Genomic DNA, 21,474 nt, shown 5'->3' on the forward strand with positions numbered 1-21,474 from the left:
TTCCAAGGTTAAAGACACAGTCTTCCGGCCGAAAAGAACCAAGTGATGCCAAGAAAATGAATGGAAAAATCCTAGATACAACCTGTTGAAATTATATAACATTAAAGATAACAAGTGGTTCTCATGAGCTTCCAGAAAATCAAACAAACAAAGTCACCCACAAGCAATAAAAATCAGATTAGCATCAGACGTCTCATCAGCAACACCGAATGCTATAGACTCACAGAACAACACTCACAATGTCCAGAAGGTCAACATTCAGCCCACATTTCCAAAGATGAGCATGCTCTAAAGAAACAGGTTAAGCAGAAGATAAACAGTTCTTAAGATAAGCAATACACATGACATCTAATTATTAACCATAAAACTATTAAGTAAGCATATGTGTTTTTCTAAGACTCAGTAGCATGTATTTTATCCTCTGGGTGTGTGGTCATTTGCCTTTCTACATTTTTGTTTGTCTGTCTGTTTATAGAGATGGGTGGTCTTGCCATGTTGCCAGTCTAGCATCAAGCTTCTGGGCTCAAGCGATCCTTCCACCTCAGCCTCTCAAGGAGCTGGGCCTACAGGTATGTACCACCATGCCAGGCTCTTTTCAAAATATTTTAAAGTAGTGGAAATATTTTTTCAATATTTGACTTAGATGTCAAGTCTGTCAAACAGATTAAAACACAGCTTCTCTAATTTAAAGTGGGATGGAGAATCCTGACACCTGCCAGTTTGTCCTCCTCCCCTCCCTTCCCTTCATCTCCCCTCGCCTCCTCTCCCCTTCTCTCCTCTCTCCCCACTTCTCTCTCTCTCCCCCGCTCACCCCCTTACCTAGGTAGCATCTGAGATGTCTCTTAAGAACATGATTTTACAACGTTGTTGCTTTGAGTCCCTCTCTCTCTCCAAGCTTCAAGAGATTATGGAATTAGCATGTGCCTCATTAGGTGCCAGGGAACAGAGCTGACAGCAAACAATGGCACTCACCCCTATGTCTCTCAAGTAAAACTGTTAACACCGTACCATGTATCAGCCATTACTTACATCTGACTTTCTCTATAATAAGCTTATTTTTTCAAGAATCCTTATGTCCCCATCTGTACACTAAGACCCTAAAAACTGAGAGACAGAACATCAAGGACCTATTTTTCCATATTGCGCTAACTGCAAAAATGCATGAGGACATTATGTATGGATAAAAGACTCAACTCATCAAAGGTATGTGAATTAGAAACATATATGCACCATACAAAGAGTCCCCAACATACATGAAGCAAACATTGACAGAATTCAAGTGAGAAATAGACAGTTCTACAATAGTTGGAGACTTTAATATTTCATTTTCAATAATGAACAGAACATCTAGTCAGAAGGTCAATAGGAAATAGAGAACTGAACCCACTATAAACCAGTTACTCACAAAAGACATGTATAGGACACTCCACCCAACAACAGCTTTACTGGTGAATATCACCACACATTTTTTTAAAATTTAACAAAAACTTCCTCAATTTGTGAAAGAAAAAAATAGAAAGACCACTTTCTAACTCACCTATGAAGCCAACATTATGCTGATACCAAACCCACATAAGACATCAAAAGAAAAGAAAATCACAGACGAACATGCGTTTTAAATACAGATGCAAAAATTCTCAACAAAATACTAGCAAAGTGATTCCAACAGCATATTAAAAGGATTATATACCATGACCAAGTTGGATTTATCCCAGGAATGCAAAGATAGTTCCAGATTAAAAATAATCAATGTAGTATACCACACGAACAGAATGAAGTGGAAAAAAAAACACATGATCTCAATTAACAAAGAAAAGGCTTTGACAAAGTCCAATACCATTTCATGATTTTAAAACACTCAGAAAACTAGGAATCTAAGGGAATTTCCTCAACATACTAAACAGCATTTATGAAAAACCCACAGCTTGCAACATGCTCGACAGTGAAAGACTGAAAGCTTTCCCCCTAAGATTAGGAACAAGACAGGATGTCCCTTTTCACCACCAATATTCAACATTGTACTGGAAGTTCTAGCCAGAGCTATTAAACAAGAAAAATAAATAAATAAATGTCATCGAAATTGGAAAGGAAGAAGTAAAATTATTTCTATTCACAGGTGACATGATTTTGTCTATAGAAAATCCCAAAGAATCCACAAGATAGCTACTAGAGCTTTATTAAAGAATTCACCAAAGTTTCAGGGTACAAGATCAATATACAAAAATCCTACATGTTTCTATACACCAGCAATGAACAATCTGAAAAGGAAATGAAGAAAAACAATTCCATTTCAATGGCATCCTAAAGAATAAAATACCTAGTAACAAATAACACCAAGGAGATAAGAGACCCGTACAATAACTATAAAACATTGCTGAAAGAATTAAAGAAGATCTAAATAAATGGAAAGATATCCATGTTCATGGATTAGAAGACTTCATGTTGTTAAAATGGCATTACTACCCAAAGAAATCTACAGATTCAATGCAGTCCTTATAAAAATTCCAAGTCTTTTTTTTTTTCCAGAAATGAAAAAGCTGATCTTCAAGCATATACAGATTATAGGAGCTCAGAATAGCCAAAACAATCTTGAAAAAGAGGGACAAAGTTGGAGGATTCACACTTCCTAATTTCAAAACTTACCACAAAGCTACAGTAATCAAAACAGTGTGGTACTGGCCTAAGAATAGACATATAGACCAATAGAATAGAACTCAAAGTTCAGAAATAAACTCACACATTTATGGTCAATCGATTTTCAACAACAGTGTCAAGATAATTCAATGAGAAAAGAATAATCTCTTCAATAAATGGTGCTAGGAAAACTAGATTTCCAGATAGGAAAGAATGAAGTTGGGCCCTTACCTAATATCATATACAAAAATTAACTCAAAATGGATCAATGCCCTAAATATAGTAGCTGAGACCATCAAAATCTTAGAAGAAAAGATGGGAGAAATGCTTTATGACCTTGGATTTGGCACTGGGTTCTTAGATATTACACAAGAAGCACCAGCAACAAAAGAAAAAATAAATTGAACTTCACCGAAATTTGAAACTTTTTTGAATCAGAGAACACTGTCAAGAAAGTGAAAAGACAATCTACAGAATGAAAGAAAATATTTGCAAATCATACATCTGACTGTGACTCAACAACAAAAAGACAACCCAACTAAAAAATAGGCAAAGGACTGACTAGACACTTCTCCAGTGAAGGTATGCAAATGGCCAATAAGTACATGAAAAGATGCTCAACAGTATTACTCATTAGGAAAATGGAAATCAAAACCACAATGAGATGCTACTTCACACCTACCAGAATGGCTGTAATTCTTTTTTAAAAAAAGGAAAATAACAAGTGTTAACAAAGATGTGGAGAAACTGGAACCCTCATACGTTACCAGTGGGAATGTAGAATAATGCAACCACTATGGAAACATTTTGACGGTTCCTCAAAAGTTAAACATAGAATTACCACATGGCTCAGGAAATAAGGAGTACCCAAAAGAACTAAAAATGAGTAAATAAATAAAAAGAGAGAGGCTCAAATAGATCCTTGTATGTCAACACTCTTTGCAGCATTATTCATAATAGCCAAAAGGTATGAATAACCCAAGTATCTACCAACAGATGAATGGATGAATGGATTCACACTTCCCAATTTTAAAACCTACTGCAAAGCTACATTAATCAAAACAGTGCAGTAGTAGCATAAGGATAGACACAAAGAGCAAGGGAATCTAAGAGTCCAGAAATAAAGCTATTCATTCATGGTCAACCAATTTTCAACAAGAGTGCCAAGACCATTCAATGGAGAAGGAATCATCTCTTCCCCAAATGGTGCTGGGAAAACTAGATTTCCACATGAAAAGAAACACGTGGTATATCCATATGAAGGAATATTAATTATCCATAAAAATGAAAGAAATCCTGACACATACTACAACACAGATAAACATTGGAAACGTTGTGCCAAGTGAAATAAGTCAGTCAAAAAAACACAAATATTGTTTGATTTCTCTTACATGAAATATCTAGAACAGGCAACTTCACAGAAACAGAAGGTAGAATAGAAGTGACCAGTGACAGTGGGGAGAAGGAAATGGGGAGTGAGTGTTTAATGGGGACAGAGTTTCAGTTCAGCAAGAAGAAACAGTCCTGGAGGTGAATGGTGGTGGTGGTTGCACAGCACTGTGAATGTACTTAACCCACAGAATTGTTCACTTAAAAATGGTTAAAATGGTAAATTTTATGCTATGCATATTTTACCACAATGTTTAAAAGATAAAAATAGTTAAAATGACTTTTTTACGTTATATATATTTTATCATGAGAAAACATTTTTAAAGGCAGTCAAATGGAAGAATATGCAGTTTTGGCACACATGTATTGATAAAGTAATAATATACAACAATTATTGCTTGCCTATAATGAAAAGAACGCACACAAGGCTGCAGCTTGTTGACTTCCCTCTCTCCTTCCCGTCCAGCACTCACTTCCCACCCAGATACTCACTCCCTCCCTCCCTCCTTCCCATCCAGCACCCAGACACTCCCTCCCTCCCTCCTTCCCATCCAGCACCCAGATACTCACTCACTCCCTCCCTCCTTCCCATCCAGCACCCAGACACTCCCTCCCTCCCTCCTTCCCATCCAGCACCCAGATACTCACTCACTCACTCCCTCCTTCCCATCCAGTACCCAGACACTCCCTCCCTCCCTCCTTCCCATCCAGCACCCAGATACTCACTCACTCACTCCCTCCTTCCCATCCAGTACCCAGACACTCCCTCCTTCCCTCCTTCCCATCCAGCACCCAGATACTCACTCACTCACTCACTCCTTCCCATCCAGTACCCAGACACTCCTTCCCTCCCTCCTTCCCATCCAGCACCCAGATACTCACTCACTCACTCACTCCTTCCCATCCAGTACCCAGACACTCCCTCCCTCCCTCCTTCCCATCCAGCACCCAGATACTCACTCACTCACTCACTCCTTCCCATCCCGTACCCAGACATTCATTTACTCCTTCCCATCCAGCACCCAGACACTCCCTCCCTCCCTCTGCTCAGGCCAGAAGTCCAGTTGCTGCCAGGCATGTCCCCCGGGACCACTGTGAGTCCCCACCTCTCCTACTACTGGTCCCTTAGCTGCTCTGATGTGTTTCTTCCTTGGATATGCGTGCACAGCCTCTCCTCCCCTAAGCCCTGGGGGCTCCTGCTAAGCTCCAGGTGAACTTGCCTCCACCCACTGCCCCTGCTCTTCTGGACCACTTCCCACATTCCAGGGCCCTGTGGTCTCGCCTCCTTGGAAGCTGCTGTGCCTCGTCTGCCATTCTAGGACCATGCTCAGAAGTCCTAATAAACGCCCTCCACATGGTCTGGCCTCGCTTTGCTCTCTTCTTTGGGTCATTTCTGGTTGAACTGCTGGCCAGCCCAACAAGAGGCCAGGACACAGGTGCAGCCTCCTGGGGCCCTCATGCCCAGCCTCAGCCCTTCTCCAGGCCCCAACATGCATTAGTCTGGCACTGGTGCCGTCCCCACAGGAATGTACCAGTCCCAGGGAGGGTCAACGGAGCAGCCATCCCCACCCCATCCCAGCAGGCAAGTCCATCTCTTAGGGCCCTGATGGGCGAGTGTCAGAGGTGGCAGCGGAGTCACTCGCAGGCACAGCTGCCCCCACCGTCCTGCATTTCCCCGTGGAGTTGCCACTCCCTGCCGAGTGGGGGCTTACTGGATACAGAGTCCAGGCCCCAGACAGAGAGGACGGTTTGCTCCACCTGCAGCCCAGCCCCTCAGTCCTCACAGGGAGATTCAGAGTCCCGGGGACAAGTGCCCAGGCTCAGCTGCCCAAGCCTCTCCCGCCTCTCCAGCTCCAGAAGCAGCCCAGCTTCCTTCTACTGCCCCTACAACTCCCACGTCTGAAGCCTGCTGCCCAGATCATGAATATCCTGAAGCCTTTTATAACAGAAAATAGATAAAGCTCCAGCCTGGGCAACTGAGTGAAACCTTGTCTCCGTTAAAAATAAAAAGGCCAGGCATGTGGCTCAGGCCTGTAGTCCCAGCACTTTGGGAGACTGAAGTGGGAAGATCACTTGAGCCCAGGAGTTCGAGACCAGCCTGGCCAACATAGTGAGACCTTGTCTCTAAAAATACAAGAATTAGCAGGGCATCATGGCACGCGCCTGTGGTCCCAGCTACCCGGGAGGCTGAGGCATAAGAATCACTTGAGCCGGGAGGCGGAGGCTGCAGTGAGCCGAGATTGTACCACTGCACTCCAGCCTGGGCGACAGAGTGAGACCCTGTCTCAAAAAATTAATTAATTAATTAAAATAAAAAAAATAAATAGCTGGGCATGGTGGCATGAACCTCTTGTCCCAGCTACTCAGGAGGCTGAGGTGGGAGGATCACTTGAGCCTGGGATATCAAGGCTGCAGTGAGCTATGATTGAGCCACTGCACTCTAGCCTGGGTGAGAGTGAGACCCTGTCTCAAAAAAAAAAATGAGGAAAGCAAAAGGATGCAGCCGAAGGCCCCTCCCTCCTGATTGCAGCCTCTGACGCAGTGCTGCCTTGCACCTCCCAGAGGAAGCGGCTCCTGGCGACCCCATCTCACTCCCAGCTCCTCCAACACAGCATTCTTCCCTTCCCTCTTCCCGCATCTGGCCAAGAACTGCGGTGCTGAGGTCGCTGTCCCTCTGTCCCTCACTCTGCCGGCTGACCCCTGCTGCACCTGGCCCTGTAACGCCGTCTCTCCGGGCTTGCGGGCTGCGTCTGTCTCAGCTCCTGCGCCCATTCCTCTGACTTTCCTCTATGTGTGTTCTCTCCCTGCCCCCAACCTCCAGGCCTCCGTCCAAGTGCCTCCCCTGGGCTCCCAGCCACGCTTATGGTGGCCTCCAGATGTGCCCCAAGACGGAAGGGAAGCTGCACCTGGGCACATGTGAAGCTGAGCTAGCATCTTCCTCCAAACTACCCTCTCCCCTGACCGGCTGGGGCAGCTGGACTCCACCCCGTCCCCTACCCTGCCATCTTCACTGAGCTGCCAGATATCTTCAGGGTCTGCCCTGCCTCTCCCCACCACCATTTCTTTAGCTTAGGGTGACTTTGGCCCCTGATTTGCTCAACAGCTCTGGGTCAGCAGGGCTGTCAACAGCCATGTCCACAGGTGAGAGCATCCTGGGAGACGCCCATGCTTTGAGAGTGCCCCATGACAACAGAGATTCCTCTACAGAATTTGTTTTTGGAAGAAAGCATGTTCTTTGTCCAGGAGAAGATGTTGATTTTGGAGAAAGATAGGAAGAAGTTGGTGACTTTAGAAGATGCTGTGCCTTTCAGTCCAGGGTTCCACCACCATGACAGATGGCTAGAGAGCGGGAAGCAAAGGGCCGGCGGCTGAAAGGCTGGGGGCCGTGCTGGGTGCCACGTGTGTTTGGCAGGGAGAGCCATTCTGCTGTGCTTGCTGGGGCCCCTCCTCTGCCGCCCCCCGTGCAGTCCCTCAGCCCATCCCTGCAGTCCCTCCGTGTTGAAGGACCAGAGAGAGGAGGCCAGTCCACGTCCACACGAGAAGGGCGGAGGGAGCAGGGACTTCCCAGAGCCCCGCCTTCCCAACCAAACAGCACACGGTGAGCAGGGCCTGGAAGCCCCGGGGGTGCCGCGTGAGGCTTTCTATTTTGTTAGAACTTCACCATATCCATGAAGTCAGTGGTTTGAACCTGCCTTGGGGCTGGGCAGTGGGAACTTCATGGTTAAGGAACTCCCGGGGGCCCTGAAGCCTCAGCCCGGCAGCAGTGTCCGGTCAAACCCACCTACAGCAGTGAAACCTTCCACCTCAGGGCATCCCAGGCTTTCCAGGCTTGAGAGGAAATTCAGGCATCACTGTTCAGCTCGATACTGCCTCATGGCCAATAAAAACAGTGGCTGACCTTCAGGAAGGCTTCGTGACCTGTTTTGAACCACATAATCCTCACGTGGCCCTGTGGGGTGGGTGGACCATGGCCCGTCTTGCAGAAGAGGAGACCGCAGCCCACAGGGTGATCTTCCAAGGTCACACAAGTCAAGTGAGGGGTGAGAGGTGGACAGAGGCAGAAACCAACAGAACACCGGGAAAGAAGGTGTGGTGGTGAAATGACGCTCCCCCAGACAATGTCCCCAGCCTCATCCCTAGAAGCTGTGAATCTGCCCTTATAGTGAGAAAAAGCACTTTGCAGATTGACTACAGGTTGCTGATTAAGATCCTTGAACATTTTTTAAATGGACACATCATCGTTGTACATATCCATGCAGTTCCAGTGATGCTTCCATAGGGACAGCGTGGAGTGGTCAGGTCAGGGGGCCCAGAGCTCCCATCACCTCAAACACGGACTGTTTCTGTGGGGAACATTCGATACCTTCCTTCCAGCGACGTGAAACCATATATTCTTGCTGATTTACAGTCATCCTACAGTGCTATCTAGAAGAGCAGTCCCCAACCTTTATGGCACCAGGGACCAGTTTTGCGGAAGACGACTTTTCCACAGACAGGGGAGGGGATGGTTTGGGGATGATTCAAGCACATTACATTTATTGTGCCCTTTATTTCCATTATCACATTGTAATATATAATGAAATAATTATACAACTCACCACCATGTGGAATCAGTGGGAGCCTGAACTTGTTTTCCTGCAACTAGACGGTCCCATCAGGGGGTGAGGGGAGACAGTGGCAGATCATCAGACATTAGATTCTCATAAGGAGCGACATAGACCCTTCATACGCACAGTTCGCAGCAGGGTTCATGCTCCTCTGAGAATCCAGTGCTGTCACCGATCTGGCAGGAGGCGGAGCTCAGGCGGTAATGCTCACTCACCTGCCACTCCCCTCCGGCTGTGCAGCCCAATTCCCAACAGGCCATAGCCGTAGTGGTCCCCGGTACCAGGGTTGGGACCCCCTGCTATAGAATACTAGAACGTGCCCCTCCTGACCAGCTGCAATTCCGTGTCCTTCAACAAGTCTCTCCCTATCATCCCTGCCCTGTCCTTCCAGCCTCCAGCGTCTTCTGCCCTGTTGCCCTTCTGCGAGATCCGTGTTCTCTGTCTTCTATCTCTGAGACAAGTTCAGAGCCCTGAGATATGAGATGATCCTGCCTTAGCCAGGGAGACCCTAGTGCCGTCACACATGTTCCTATGAAAGGGAGGCAGAGAAACTTCACCGGGGAGAGGCGGTGTCCGTGTGAGCACAGGGGCGGAGACTGAAGTGATGTGGGCAGAGGCCACCATCCACCCCACTGAGCAAAAGCTGGAAGAGGAACAAAGGGGCCTCCCTGAGCCTCTGGCGGGGAGCGCAGCTCTGCGGACTCCTCGCTCTCTCTCAGTAACACTGCTCCCAGGCATCTGGCCTCCAGAATAATAGAATACATTTCTGCTTTTTAAACCATCAAGTTAGTGATGATTTATTAGAGCTGCCACGAGAAACTCTGCAAATGTATGTGAAGCATTGTATGATCGACGTAACTTGCACAATTTCCGGGTATTCTGGTTTAAAACGTCTTTGAGACGACAGTAATAATGAAATAGCAATCGCGAAATAGAGCCCCAGCCCTCTAATGGGTCAGGTCTAGCCCCTTCAACCCCTGGCAGACGAAGGTGCTCTCAGTCTTCAAGGACCTAACTGCCTCGCCTCCTTGCAGGGCCTCCCTGCCTCGGGCTCCCACCCTCCAGTGGCTGTGGTGTTCCAGCTGCCCCTGTGTGCCCCACAGGCACCTGCTGCCTGCTGCAGTGCAGTCTCCTCGCTCCCTGCCTGCCCACAGGTGGCTGTCTCTGTCCTGCTAGCCCAGGGCCTGGGCAGCCTGAGGGCAGTGGTGCCTGCCCACTGCCTCCTCAAGAGTGGACACCACAACTTTCATTTCTGGTAGAGCATCAGTCACTGTCTTCTGACCACCAATGAGCAGCCCAGGGGTTGTCCAAGGGCCCGTGGACAGGTGCCTCGGCTTGGCCCCCAGGAAAGGTGCACTGGGCATGAGGGTCTGTGCTCACGCACGTGGCAGAAGAAGATGCAGACGCAGCGCCAACCACCTCCTTGGCAGGCAGCAGAGGCTAAAGCCAAGCCCACGAGGCCTCCAGAGCCCCCAGCCTGTGACATGCAGCGCGGCCACACACCTGGCTGAGCCCCTGCTGGGCCTGCACCACAGGCGCTGTGAGCAGGTATGGCTGGAAGGGACTCACACCTCCGTGTGGCGGCTGCTGCTGAGCCGGATGCCAGCCCACCTGGTCCCCTGCCCACAAACACAATCCCACGACCTGGAGCCCACGTGTCTCAATTGGCAGAAAAATCGCGTGGGCTGCTGGCACCCCAGGCAGCACTCAGACATCCAGGGCGCAGCCTGAGGCAGGAACAGTGGACCGCAGTCACCACTGGAATCACCACCCTCCCTTCACCTGCAGAGACCTGGCGACAAACACAAACAGAAAGGGCTCCAGGCCCCAGAGCGGGGCTCAAGCATGAGCCATTCTGTGAGCTCAGAGTCCAAGTCACCCCCTCATTGGGTCCCCCAAGATGAGAGCCTGGCACCCAAGTGTTCACACTCCGGAGCGTGATCCTCCCTACCCACTGAGAAGGCCCAGTCAGGACCTGCCAGCCCAGACCCAGTGCAGTCAGGGCTTTTATGATGGGGGGAGCCTCTCCGGAAAAATAAACCAGCCCTGATGAGCGGTTCCCAAGAACCGGCTCCAAACACCAACAAGGAAAGAGGAACACTGAGAAGCCTCTTGCTAAGACAACACCCAACACATAGGGATATAAAAGCTCCCAGCCCCAAGCGCCTCACACTCCCTCCCCCACCCCCTCCCCCGTTCCCCCCACTCCCTCACCCACTACCCCCTACACTCCCCCCCCACTCCCTCACTTACCCCTCCCCCACTCCCTCCCCTTCCCCTCACTCCCTCCCCTTCCCCTCACTCCCTCATCCACTTCCCTCTCCACTTCCCCCCACTTCCCCCATTCCCTCACCCACTCCCCCCACTCCCTCCCCTGCTCCCCCCCACTTCCTCGCCCACTCCCCCACTCCCTCCCCTTCTCCCCCCAACTCCCTCACCCACTACCCCCACTCCCTCACCCACTCCCTCCACTCCCTCCCCCGCTCCCCCCACTTCCTCACCTACTCCCCCACTCCCTCACCTTCTCCCCCCTACTCCCTCACCCACTACCCCCATTCCCTCACCCACTACCCCCACTCCCTCACCCACTCCCTCCACTCCCCCCCACCCCCCCACTCCCTCCCCCACCCCTGCCCCACTTCCTCCCCTTCTCCCCTCACTCCCCCCAACTCCCTCTGTCACTCCCTCCCCCACCCCTCCCCTACTCCCTCCCCCACTCCCCCCCACACCCTCACCCACTCTCTTCCATCTCCCCCAGCTCAACTCCCAGCATGGCCACGTCCACCATATCCATATTCTCCAGTGACCTGAGCTATGGCAGCCGCGTCTGCCTTCCTGGTCCCTGTGACTCTTGCTCTGACTCCTGGCAGGTGGACAACTGCCCAGAGAGCTGCTGTGAGCCCCCCTGCTGTACCCCCAGCTGCTGTGCTCTGGCTTCCTGCCTGACCCTGGTCTGCACCCCAGTGAGCTGTGTGTCCAGCCCCTGCTGCCAGGCAGCCTGTGAGCCCAGCCCCTGCCAATCAGGCTGCACCAGTTCCCGCACGTCCTCGTGCTGCTAGCAGTCTAGCTGCCAGCCGGCTTGCTGCACCTCCTCCCCCTGCCAGTAGGCCTGCTGCGTGCCCATCTGCTGCAAGCTTGTCTGCTGCAAGCCCATCTGCTGTGTGCCTGTGTGCTCTGGGGCTTCCTCTCTGTGCTGCCAGCAGTCTAGCTGCCAGCCAGCTTGCTGCACCTCCTCCTGCTGCAGACCCTCCTCCTCAATGTCCCTCCTCTGCCGCCCTGTGTGCAGACCCACCTGCTGCATGCCCGTCCCCTCCTGCTGTGTGCCCACCTTCTCCTGCCAGCTCAGCCACTGCTGCCTGGCCTCCTGCATGTCCCGCCTCTGCCGCCCTGTGTGCTCCGCCTGGCCTGCTGAGGCCTCTGCTCAGGCCAGAAGCCCAGCTACTGACGGGCACGTCCCCTAGGACGAGCAGGGCTCAGGTTCCCCCAACCTCTCCCACTGCTGACCTCTCAGCACATGCACTAGTACATGCCGCACTAGTACACACCACACTGGTACACACCACACTGGTACACACCACACTGGTGCACACCGCACTGGTGCACACCGCAGTGTGCAAGCTGGCTGACCTCATACCCCACAACCATGGCTTACCCATCCACTGCCTCCAAGCCAGGCCCAGGCGACCACGAGACAGCCCTCTCCTATTATTGAGGGGCCCCACGTGTTCCCTGGCAGAATAGTCACCCACAACCACAGGAGGTCCCTGGGCCCCCCTGCCCTTCTCCTCCAAGCCATCAGCCACCCTTGCCCACCACGTGCCTCGCACAATGAATAAACTGGCCTTCTCTGCCTCTGCTTGCTCCTCTCCCGGCCTAGTGTTCTGTTTCATTCTTTCTCTGGTCCTCTATGCAAACACAGCCCTGGCTTTGGCAACCCTAGCCACGTCGTGGGAGCATTTCTAGTGGTGCTGAGTTCCAGGCTCCCATCCCTGCAGCCCAGGGCTCCTGGATCTGCACCTCCAGGCAGCTCTCCAGAGTGACCCTGCTGCAAATCCAGGATTCAGGTGGTGATGTCTCTGGTGGCACATCTGACCAGAGGACTCCTTGGCAGGAGGGGCCTGGTGCCCCCATGCCTCCCTGTCCCGGGTGAGTTTGAGGAACCCCAGGGACAGGGCCCAGGTTGGCCTCTGTGCAGGGCCCTCAGCAGGCACAGCTGAAGCTGAGTGTCACTGTGGTCAACCAGCTCCTGGGTGGGGTGGGGTGGGGCCTCCCTCTCCCCTGGAGCCCTGGCATTTTATTTAAATGGCCAACACCTTCTGTTTGTGCTTGTGAAGGGTAATGCAACACCTTTTCTGTGGCCCCAGGTCTAGCCAGGAGTGGCAGAGGTCAGAGGGAAAGAGGCCAAAGGGTACATGACCTAGGGATCCCACACTATGGGATCTAGGGCCCAAGCTGGCCACTCTTTGGGGGTTTCCTTTGGGGCCAGTGTTTCCAGGATCCCCAAGGGTCCTACACCCAGGCTCACTCCCCACCAGAGCGGCCTCCTCACCTGCTGTCCCCTCCACACCACACCAATGCCACCGCCCAGCTCCTGAGTCCCCCCAGCTGCAGTGGAGCTGGAACAGGGTGGGACTGAGAGGGGTGCACAGGGCTGCAATCCCAGGAGGCCCTGAAATCCAGCAAGACGTTCCCAGGACCCTCAGTGCAGGTCTAAGATCACCCGGCCTCTGTCTCCTCTGGAGAGTGTGGGCACATGCCCTCGACTGGGCCGGCTTTTCCAGTGCCACTCTCCCTGCAAGGTCCCTCAGTGAGAGGAGACCCTCAGTGAGAGGAGGGCCCTCCCGCAATTAGAACAGGGTTGGTGTAAATAGGTTCAGATGGACTGGGTCCTACCGTCATCTTCCTAGCCCCTGGGGGTGGGGAGGCAGCTGGGACCCTGCCCCCTGCTTCCCTGGGGTACCCCAACACCACCACCACCACTCTTCAGGGGTCCCTACCATGGAACACGGGGTGAGAGAAGCCAGTTCCCCACTTCCCTGGCTGTTGGGGCCTGAAATTTTCTGTGGCCTGTCAGTCCAGACTTTCCCCCGTCTGTGACATCATCAGCCTCCCTCTAGCCAAGTCCACCCCCAACCCCCAGGGAACCCAAACAGTGGGGGGTGGCCCTGACCTGCCAGAACTGTTGGCCTCCAGTGGCAGGTAAAACCCACGGCCTTCTCAGAACAGGTTTCTCAACACATGAGACAGAACACACCAGACTTCCAAGGGGCACACCTGGATGGAGCTGGTTACCCAGATCATTCAGAACCAAAGGGCAGCGGCTTGACAGTCTTTCCACTAAGGCTTGGATGAACAAGAGGAGCACGGGTCTCTCCAGGATGGGCCCACAGGAAATTTCCACAAATCTACCACAAGGACCAGAAGCAGAGCCTTATTGGGTGACAGTGGCAGGTGCTGCCCACTCAGCCGCGCGCTGCCTCCGCACCCATCACTGCGGAGATGTTTTCAGGAGAAAGATGCAGCAGCTCCCACCCAGTCACGGCCCCTGCACGCCATCCATGGACCCTGGATGGAGCCCAGCTGCCTGGGGGGCGCAGTTTAACTACAAAGGAGCCCTGGATGCCCGCCCCGCCCAGATACGCTGACCTGTTCTCCATGGCCGGGGATGGCCTGTCCCCAACGACTGGTGACCCCTCCCTGGCGCCCCAAGCTCAGTCCCTAACCCCCAGCTGCAGATCGAGGCCTGGTGCCAGCGCGGGTTCCCCCAGACCCTTCCCAGTGCCCACCGGCAGCCTAGGCCGGGTAGAGCTGGCAGCGCCTCCCCTGCTGCAAGACCAGGCTCTGGTAGAAACCTCAGAAAACACGAACCGGCAAAACCAAGGAAGGGCGGCTGCGTCCGGGGTTCTTCGGCGCAAGTGTGTGTACCTGCAAGCACAGACCCACGCACACACACCCACAAGCACACACCCATGCGCGCACCCACACTCACACACCCACGCGCATGTGCCCATGTACACGCTCGCGCACACACCGCTGTCCCCAGCCGTGCAGTATGACCCTCCCGGAGTTCCCGGCTCCGACCCGCATGCAGCACACTCTGAACGCTTCCCACGCAGTCGTTTTGCTGGGCTGCGCTTCACCCACTTCTCAGAGGAGGCAACCGAGGTGGAGGTGCGGGAGATTGAGCAGCTCCGGGACTCAGGGGTCGCCCCGCCACTGCTATCCTTCCCCAGCTGCTGGGTCAGGGGCCGGGGAGGGGCTCCCCAGGCTGAACCCGACTGGGTCACCCTAGAAGCGAGGCGAGTTTCTCTTCTGTTTCTCTTTGGTGCCCCCAAGCCCCTGACAATGCCCGAGGTGCCCATGGGATTGGATTCGCCAGAGTCCCCTATGCAGACCCCACCCAGGGCCAAAGCCACCCCCAAGTCCCACCTTGATGGGGGGGATGAAAAGTGAGCCATCGAGAGAAGGGGTCCCTCCACCCCCAACCCCTCCAAGGACAGAGGCGGGCAGGGAAGCATCTACTTTCACGTCCGTCCCCGCCCGGCTTTCCTAGTGGAATTGGTGCCCGCATCAGTTGGGGGTTCTGGGAACAGTAAGGAATCCTGCGGGGTCGCCTCCATTTATCAGTTGGGTGGGACCAGGCGAGCACCCCTAGCCCCAGCCCAAGCGATCAGGGTGTGAAGTTCACTGGAGGCGGATTTGGGATTAGGACGGGGGCGACACCCAGGAGGACTGCACCTGCACTCGCCACTCCTGCTGCTCCACCCCCATCCCCACCCCAACACCAAGGTCTCCACCAGGAAGTTGGGGGTGGGGAGAGGACGCAGGGTGGAGAGGGTGAGGGGAGAGAGGACGCAGGGTCGGGAGGGTGAGGGGTAATGGCGGAGGCCGAGGCTCCGCAGCTGCGGGCCACAGGGAGGGGCAGAGGAGGGGCATTCAGCTGTGAACCGAGTCCAGACCCGTCGAGGCCCTGCGTATGCCGCTCCTTATCCTGGAAACAGGGAGGCTGGAGACCCTTGACTTGTCTGGAGCAGAACCCTAGTGTCCAACAGTGCATGGGGCTCAGCCCTAAAACTAAACATTCTTTGTTTCCTGATGACCGTGGGGACGGAGGGGGTGGGGGATGGGGGGAAACGCCCTGGCCTTATAGTTTAGGATTTTATAAAAGGAAAGGCGTGGCCACTGACAGTTTGTTCTTCAGGAGTCCCAGAGTGACTGACTGGCTCGGGACAGGAAATGAGAGGGTCCTTAACGCTGATATTTGTTTTCCAAGAGACAAAGGTGATGGGTGAGGCGGCTAAGCCTCTATAGGTGGGTGTCATTCATTTCAGAACATGAATGGATGCAATAAATAAACATGATAGAAAAATGCCACAAGCCCGAGGCCCACTGGAGTGGACTGGACAGTCCATTCCCAGTGGGTCCCTCAGCCTCGGTCCCCCACCCCGTCCCGGAGCCCTGGGGCTCACACACATCCTTCCTGGCTGCCTGGCCTGTGGCCCCCGATCCCCCCCTCCCACCGCCCCCCGCACACACACACCACACACAGCACAAGGCAATAGAGATATGAGAGTGAAAGAGCCAGCAAGGACCAGAGAGAGAGGGAGTGCAAGTGTGCGCTGGGGGAAACCTGTGCATGCATGCATTGGGGGTAACAGGCTGGAGCTCAGATCCCTCCCCCAGCCCCCAGCAGCAGGTACTGCAGGCTCCTGCTCTGAGTGGGGAGCTGGGCCCCCTGGACAGAGGACTGGGCCACCTGCGGGCCAGGAATGGGCACGCTTCCTAACTGCAGGACACTCGAAGGGCTTTGGTCATGCACACGCAGCCAAGAGAAGGTGTCACTGGCACAGAGCATTCCAGAGCAGCCTTGGGGACCTTGCTAGGGACCAGGACTCCCACCACTCACACTCCTTTAGGCACTGAAGTCCAGAGGACAGAGGCTGAGGGCAGAGCTCCTGGGAGCACCAGTGGAAGTAGGAGGGCTGGGCTGGAAAACCTCCCCCAACCTCCTATTGCAAAGGAGCTCCAGTCAGCAGCCTCCAGGCCCCAGCGATCTTTTAAGATGCAAATGCACCATCATTTCCTCAGTGCCATCTCCAGTTCCTGGGATGCACCCCGCCTGTCCCCAGGCCCAGAGACCTGATCACCCTCACTCCTCCCTCAGCGCACCCTCAGGTCTCTCCACCTGCTGACAGCCTTCCAAACTGCAGTCACCTCCCCAAATGCTGCTCCCTGAGGCCCCCCAGGACACCTGCAGGGCAGGCACAGCCCACGGGACCTCACAGCACTCGCTCCAGGCAGAGCCGAAGTTTGGCCAAGTTACCAGCTCCATGTGGGCAGGGCCCTGGCCTGTGGCTGCCACATCCCGGGCGGGGGCATGGCCCTTCCTGGCGTAGATGCTGAGCAAATGTAGGGGGAAGGGGAGTGGATGAGGAGAGCTGGGTAGCTCAGGGGCTGAGGCCTCACTGAGCAGGGTCCTGCGTGACCGGTACCCACCGCTGATGGTTCCTGCAGTGACACTTAGGACAGGGAGAGGCAACGGAAAGAGACGTGGCAGCCCTCGCATCCTGCAGTTCCTCCACTCCCAGCCTCTCAGCCCTCCCTCTGCTCAGCCCTCCATAGCCCACCAGTGACCCCAGCTACTGGGTCCAGCGCTCCTCAGAGGGCTCCCACGGAATCTCCTGCCTTGACCTCCTGTCCACGTGGAGGTGATGTGGGTTGCTCTGAGTGAGGGGTGCTGAGCCTAGGGTGCAGCCCACTCTCCTGGCTCCGCAGCACCACGCAGCCCGGACCACAGGCTCCTTAGAAGAATCGGAAGGGTCCCTGCCCTTCCACTGAGGCTTGGCAGTGAGGCTTTGCGCTGAGGCTTCCTACGGTGGGTGTGAAAACACAGGCTTGTCCTCCACTGCTGCCCACAGGGCTGGAGCGCGGCCGTCTGAAATTCCCAGCCCACAACTTCCCCAAAGCCTGGCAGTCACTTGATTAGAAAGCTGCCGGACAAGGCAAAGCGAGAGAGGAGAGGGGAATGAGTGCCGGAAATCAAAGCAGGTTCCCCTCCCGACTCCTCCAGAGAAGGGGCATGGGCCCCGTGGCAGACCCAAAACCCCAGCCTTGCGACCGCCTGTACCCTGCGGGTCAACCACCGTGGGCACGGTGGTCCACGGTGGGCACAGACTCAGGGAGCAGGATTAGAAAGCTGAGACGGCGCAGCCAGGGCCCGGTGCCTTCACGCGCACACGGCACAGCCCCAGCCAGCGGGGCCCACGCAAGGCGGAATCACACAGAACCCTACAGCGCCAGCAAGCGCCTGTGCTTCCCAAAACGGAATGGAACCAAGGTGACTTCTACAAAACGATCTGAAACCCTGGCTGGCCCTTATGCAATTCTCTTGGGAGTGTTCCAAATTTAGCTCAATATTACTTGCTTGACTTTTATCTTTCCTCCCTGGTTCGTGGTATTTATAACTGGGTCATCTTTTAACTATTTGCAACGTAGCTTCAGGGGAGAGGGGGCGGGTTTTATAAATAATCTGTATTATTATTATGCAGGTTGATTCTGCTCCCCGAGCTAAAGGGAACATGAAAATACATGTCTGTGACTCATGCCCCCGACCCCCCCCACTCCAGGGTGTGCTGAGGAGTCGCTCAGCTGCCCCGGGGTCCCCAAGCAGGAGAGGGAGAAAGGCTGGCACTGGGCCCTAGATCGCGTGAAGTCAGGGGATTTTGCTCTGCGACAAGCTGACTTGGCTCTCGTATTGTTTGCAGAATCACCCGGTTCCAAGGCAGTCCCTGCGGGCAGGTGCAGCTGTGCTGGAGCCCAGGGAGCAGGGGCTTCAGTCCTGTCCCCAACACTCAGGCAGCAATGGTTCCAGCACGGAAGACCTGCCTGCCTCCCACCGCACAGCCCAAGGGCTGCCCTGGAGGCACAGTCGGCTGTCCCTGCGTGGGCGGAGACATTTATGACCCCCACCTCCACCACCCACGCGAGTCAGCACGGTCCACACTCGGGGGATCGTGCTCATGCCCTGGTCATGTCATTGGGATCTGAGCGCCATCCAAGCAGAGAGCTGTGGCCTGGTGCCTGGGGTAGACTTCATCTATTCCAGGGAACCAAGGATGCATGATTTGCAAACAAAACCAGAAGCACAAGCCATCTCCTCGCCTACCCCGACAGGACAGGCGCTGCCGAGCCTGAGTGCTCGAGTCACTAATTTACTGTCCTGGTTTCTAGCAACCAGGTCTAGTTGTCCTGTTACTTTATTAAATTTTGGTTTGATAAGTAAAATCCCTCAGTAGAAACTCTAGAAAAGTATTAGTGTGCCATGGTTAAGAGCAAGCCAAATCGCCTTTCTAAAAGGTGGGAAGGAAACCCCCAGGCTTCGCCAGGACCCCCCGGGTGAGCCAGCCCAGTGCTCTCCACTCAGACCAGGTTATGCCCCAAAGAACCGAGCTCTTCACTCCGGAGATGGTTGTGTTTGGGGCTGTGCCTGTGTCTCCAGTTTTTCGCTCATGTGGGGACGGAGCAGGGCTGGTGTGGCCCTTTGCTTTGCTGAGTGCAGGCTGGGGGCATCTCCAGCAGCTAAGGAAAGGACTCATGCACAGCGGCCTGCTGGGCTGCTGCGACTTCATTCTTCATTCCCAAAGCAGGTGTCAGCCTTTCCCCTCCCCTCCCCTCCCCTCCCCCCGGGAGGCCCAGCAGGTAAGCACTTGTGGAGGCCCCAGTGGCTGCTGGTTAGCTCTTGAAGCTCGTCCCCACCCTGCGCGCGTTCTAAAGAGCCGCGTTTCTATTGCAACTGCCCGCCCTGCGCTTTCATCTTTCCCACCTGTGCTCCTCCCGCCTCTGCCCGTCTCCCCAGGGTGCTACCTGCCAGTCCTGCCAAAGCGTCCTCGGGCACCGCGGCTTGAATCAGTGTTCGAAAGTGGCATTTGCAACTCGACACCCCTCCCAGCTCCCCTGCAAATTCCCCCTGCCCAAATCCCTGTGCCCCTGCCTTACCTGTGCAGGGCTCCCAACGCTGGGTGCCGTGGCTGGGGGCCACCAGGGGCAGCACAAAACACAGCCTCAGCAGGGCAGACATGAGGGGCTTGGGTGCCAAGCTCCATCCAGGGCTCGGCTCAGCCGGCAGGGAGGTGGCTGCTCCTCAGACGTCTGCGTCAGCCTTTCTAGGGGCGGCCGTGGGGCCCCCGGGGGTCACTGCGACGGCCACATGCCAGGGGCGGGCGGTGGGGACAGAGGTGGCCCTGGCGGTCGCGGTGGGGAAGCTTCTGGTTGCTGCCTGGGGGAGGCAAGTGGCCCTGGCAGGTGGGGCTGTAGCCGCTGGTTTATCTCATTTCCCTGATGGGCTTGGGTCCTGCGTGCAGGTGACAGGTGATAACAATCTCGGCGCGGCCTGGGATTAGTTGCTGGCAAAGCACACTTTCCAAAAGGAAAGACAGAACTAGGTCGTGCTGCGGAGAGCTGAGAACAAGCCAGAGAAACTTAGAAGACCCGTTTCCCTCGGGCGCAGGCTCCCTGGGCTCACCGCCTTTTAGCACCAGGGGCACAGGCGACCATGGCAGGCCGGGAGCGGGCAGGGTGGGTGCACTCTGGCTGGGGGTTTGGGCAGCAGGTCCCCACAGTCTGCTGGAGGGTCCTAGAGGCAGGTCCAGGCTCTGCCAGGGAGTCCTAAAGGCAGGTCTGGGCTCTGCTGGGAATGGGGGTGGGGTCCCAGAGGTAGGTCCTCTGCTCTGCGGGGGTTGGGGGGTCCAGGTGGCAGGTCCTGGGCTCTGCTGGTGGAGGGGGGGGTGGTCCTGGAGGCAGGTCCCAGGCTCTGCTGGGGGTCTACGCGGCAGGTCCCGGGCTCTGCTGAGTCCCCCAGCAGCAGCGGCCGTCCCCAGGAGGGGCTGGGCTCCCTCGGAGGGCTTTTTATCTGGTGCCCAGCCCTCCCGAGGGTGTGTGGGTTTGTCAACTGTTGGGTTTCAGGAATTTCCCTCTGGAGGGAAGTCGGTCCTTAAAGGGAACAGCTAATGAGAAGGAGCAGAGGCAAGTGTCCCTCGGGGAAGGGGCGCGGCCATGGTCACTCATCCAGAGCCGAGGACCCTCGCATCTGACCTCTCGACACTGCAATGGGCATGAAATGCCACTCGAGGGGAGCAGCTATTAACTAGGAGTGTTCTTTTTACAAAAGTGCCCTGCCCCCCTACCCTCTCCAAACAGCACTGAATGCAGCGTTCTTGCAGAAATTGCCAATGCAACTGGGTGACGGGTTTCCGTGTCTGGTGCGGAGGCCCTGGCAAACTGGTCTGAGGCCGACGGCTTTCCCTGGTTCACAGGCCCACAAAATGCACACTCCTTCTGGTTTCAGAAGGAAGCCCCAGCTCCAGGACCTCAGATACAATGAGTTTTCCAAGAGCACAGACCCTGTCATTAGGGCTTGTTGAGAGAGACAGAGACAGAGACAGAGGGAGGGGGGGAGAAAGGGGCCGAAGAGAGGGACAGAGAGTGAGGAAAGACCTAGAGGGAGTAGGAGAAAGAGAAAGTGGGGAGACACAGAGAGCTCCTGGGGCACTGGAGGCTCTTCCCATAAACAGCACCTGTGATCAGAGCGGCTCATGCTCTCCCCCTCCCTCTTCCTCTTTTACCCAACCCCACCCCCAGGGATATTAATTCATAATTAATATTAATTTACAGATATTAATTCGTAATCCTATTTATGAGGCTTGAGTTAACTGGCATCATATGAAAGGAGGTTGAAGGTCTTCCATTGTATGTGACTCCTCTTCCAGCACCCAAGTGAGCCCTGGGGTGGGGTGTGCCTCCTTCCGCCCCAGGACCCCCTGCCAGCTCCGGCGGGCACACGGTGCAG

At 54.5% G+C, this 21,474-nt stretch overlaps 2 protein-coding genes across 2 annotated transcripts in view; one reads left to right on the forward strand and one right to left on the reverse strand.

Moving 5' to 3' along the window:
* TSPEAR (thrombospondin type laminin G domain and EAR repeats) overlaps nucleotides 1-20,109 on the reverse strand; it is a 209,626-nt gene extending 189,517 nt beyond the window's left edge. Inside the window, exon 1 of the mRNA XM_037985430.2 lies at nucleotides 19,626-20,109. Coding sequence (XP_037841358.2) covers nucleotides 19,626-19,707 — 82 coding nt within the window. The 5' untranslated portion in view covers nucleotides 19,708-20,109. The remainder of the gene's footprint in view (nucleotides 1-19,625) is intronic.
* On the forward strand, nucleotides 11,402-12,075 carry KRTAP10-12 (keratin associated protein 10-12). The gene is given in 2 exon segments (XM_037985435.2): nucleotides 11,402-12,029; nucleotides 12,032-12,075. Coding segments are annotated over 2 exon segments (672 nt in total).
* Nucleotides 20,110-21,474: the final 1,365 nt, after the last annotated feature.

The sequence above is a fragment of the Chlorocebus sabaeus genome, chromosome 2, assembly GCF_047675955.1.
Source record: "Chlorocebus sabaeus isolate Y175 chromosome 2, mChlSab1.0.hap1, whole genome shotgun sequence".
Classification (NCBI taxonomy): Eukaryota; Metazoa; Chordata; class Mammalia; order Primates; family Cercopithecidae; genus Chlorocebus; species Chlorocebus sabaeus.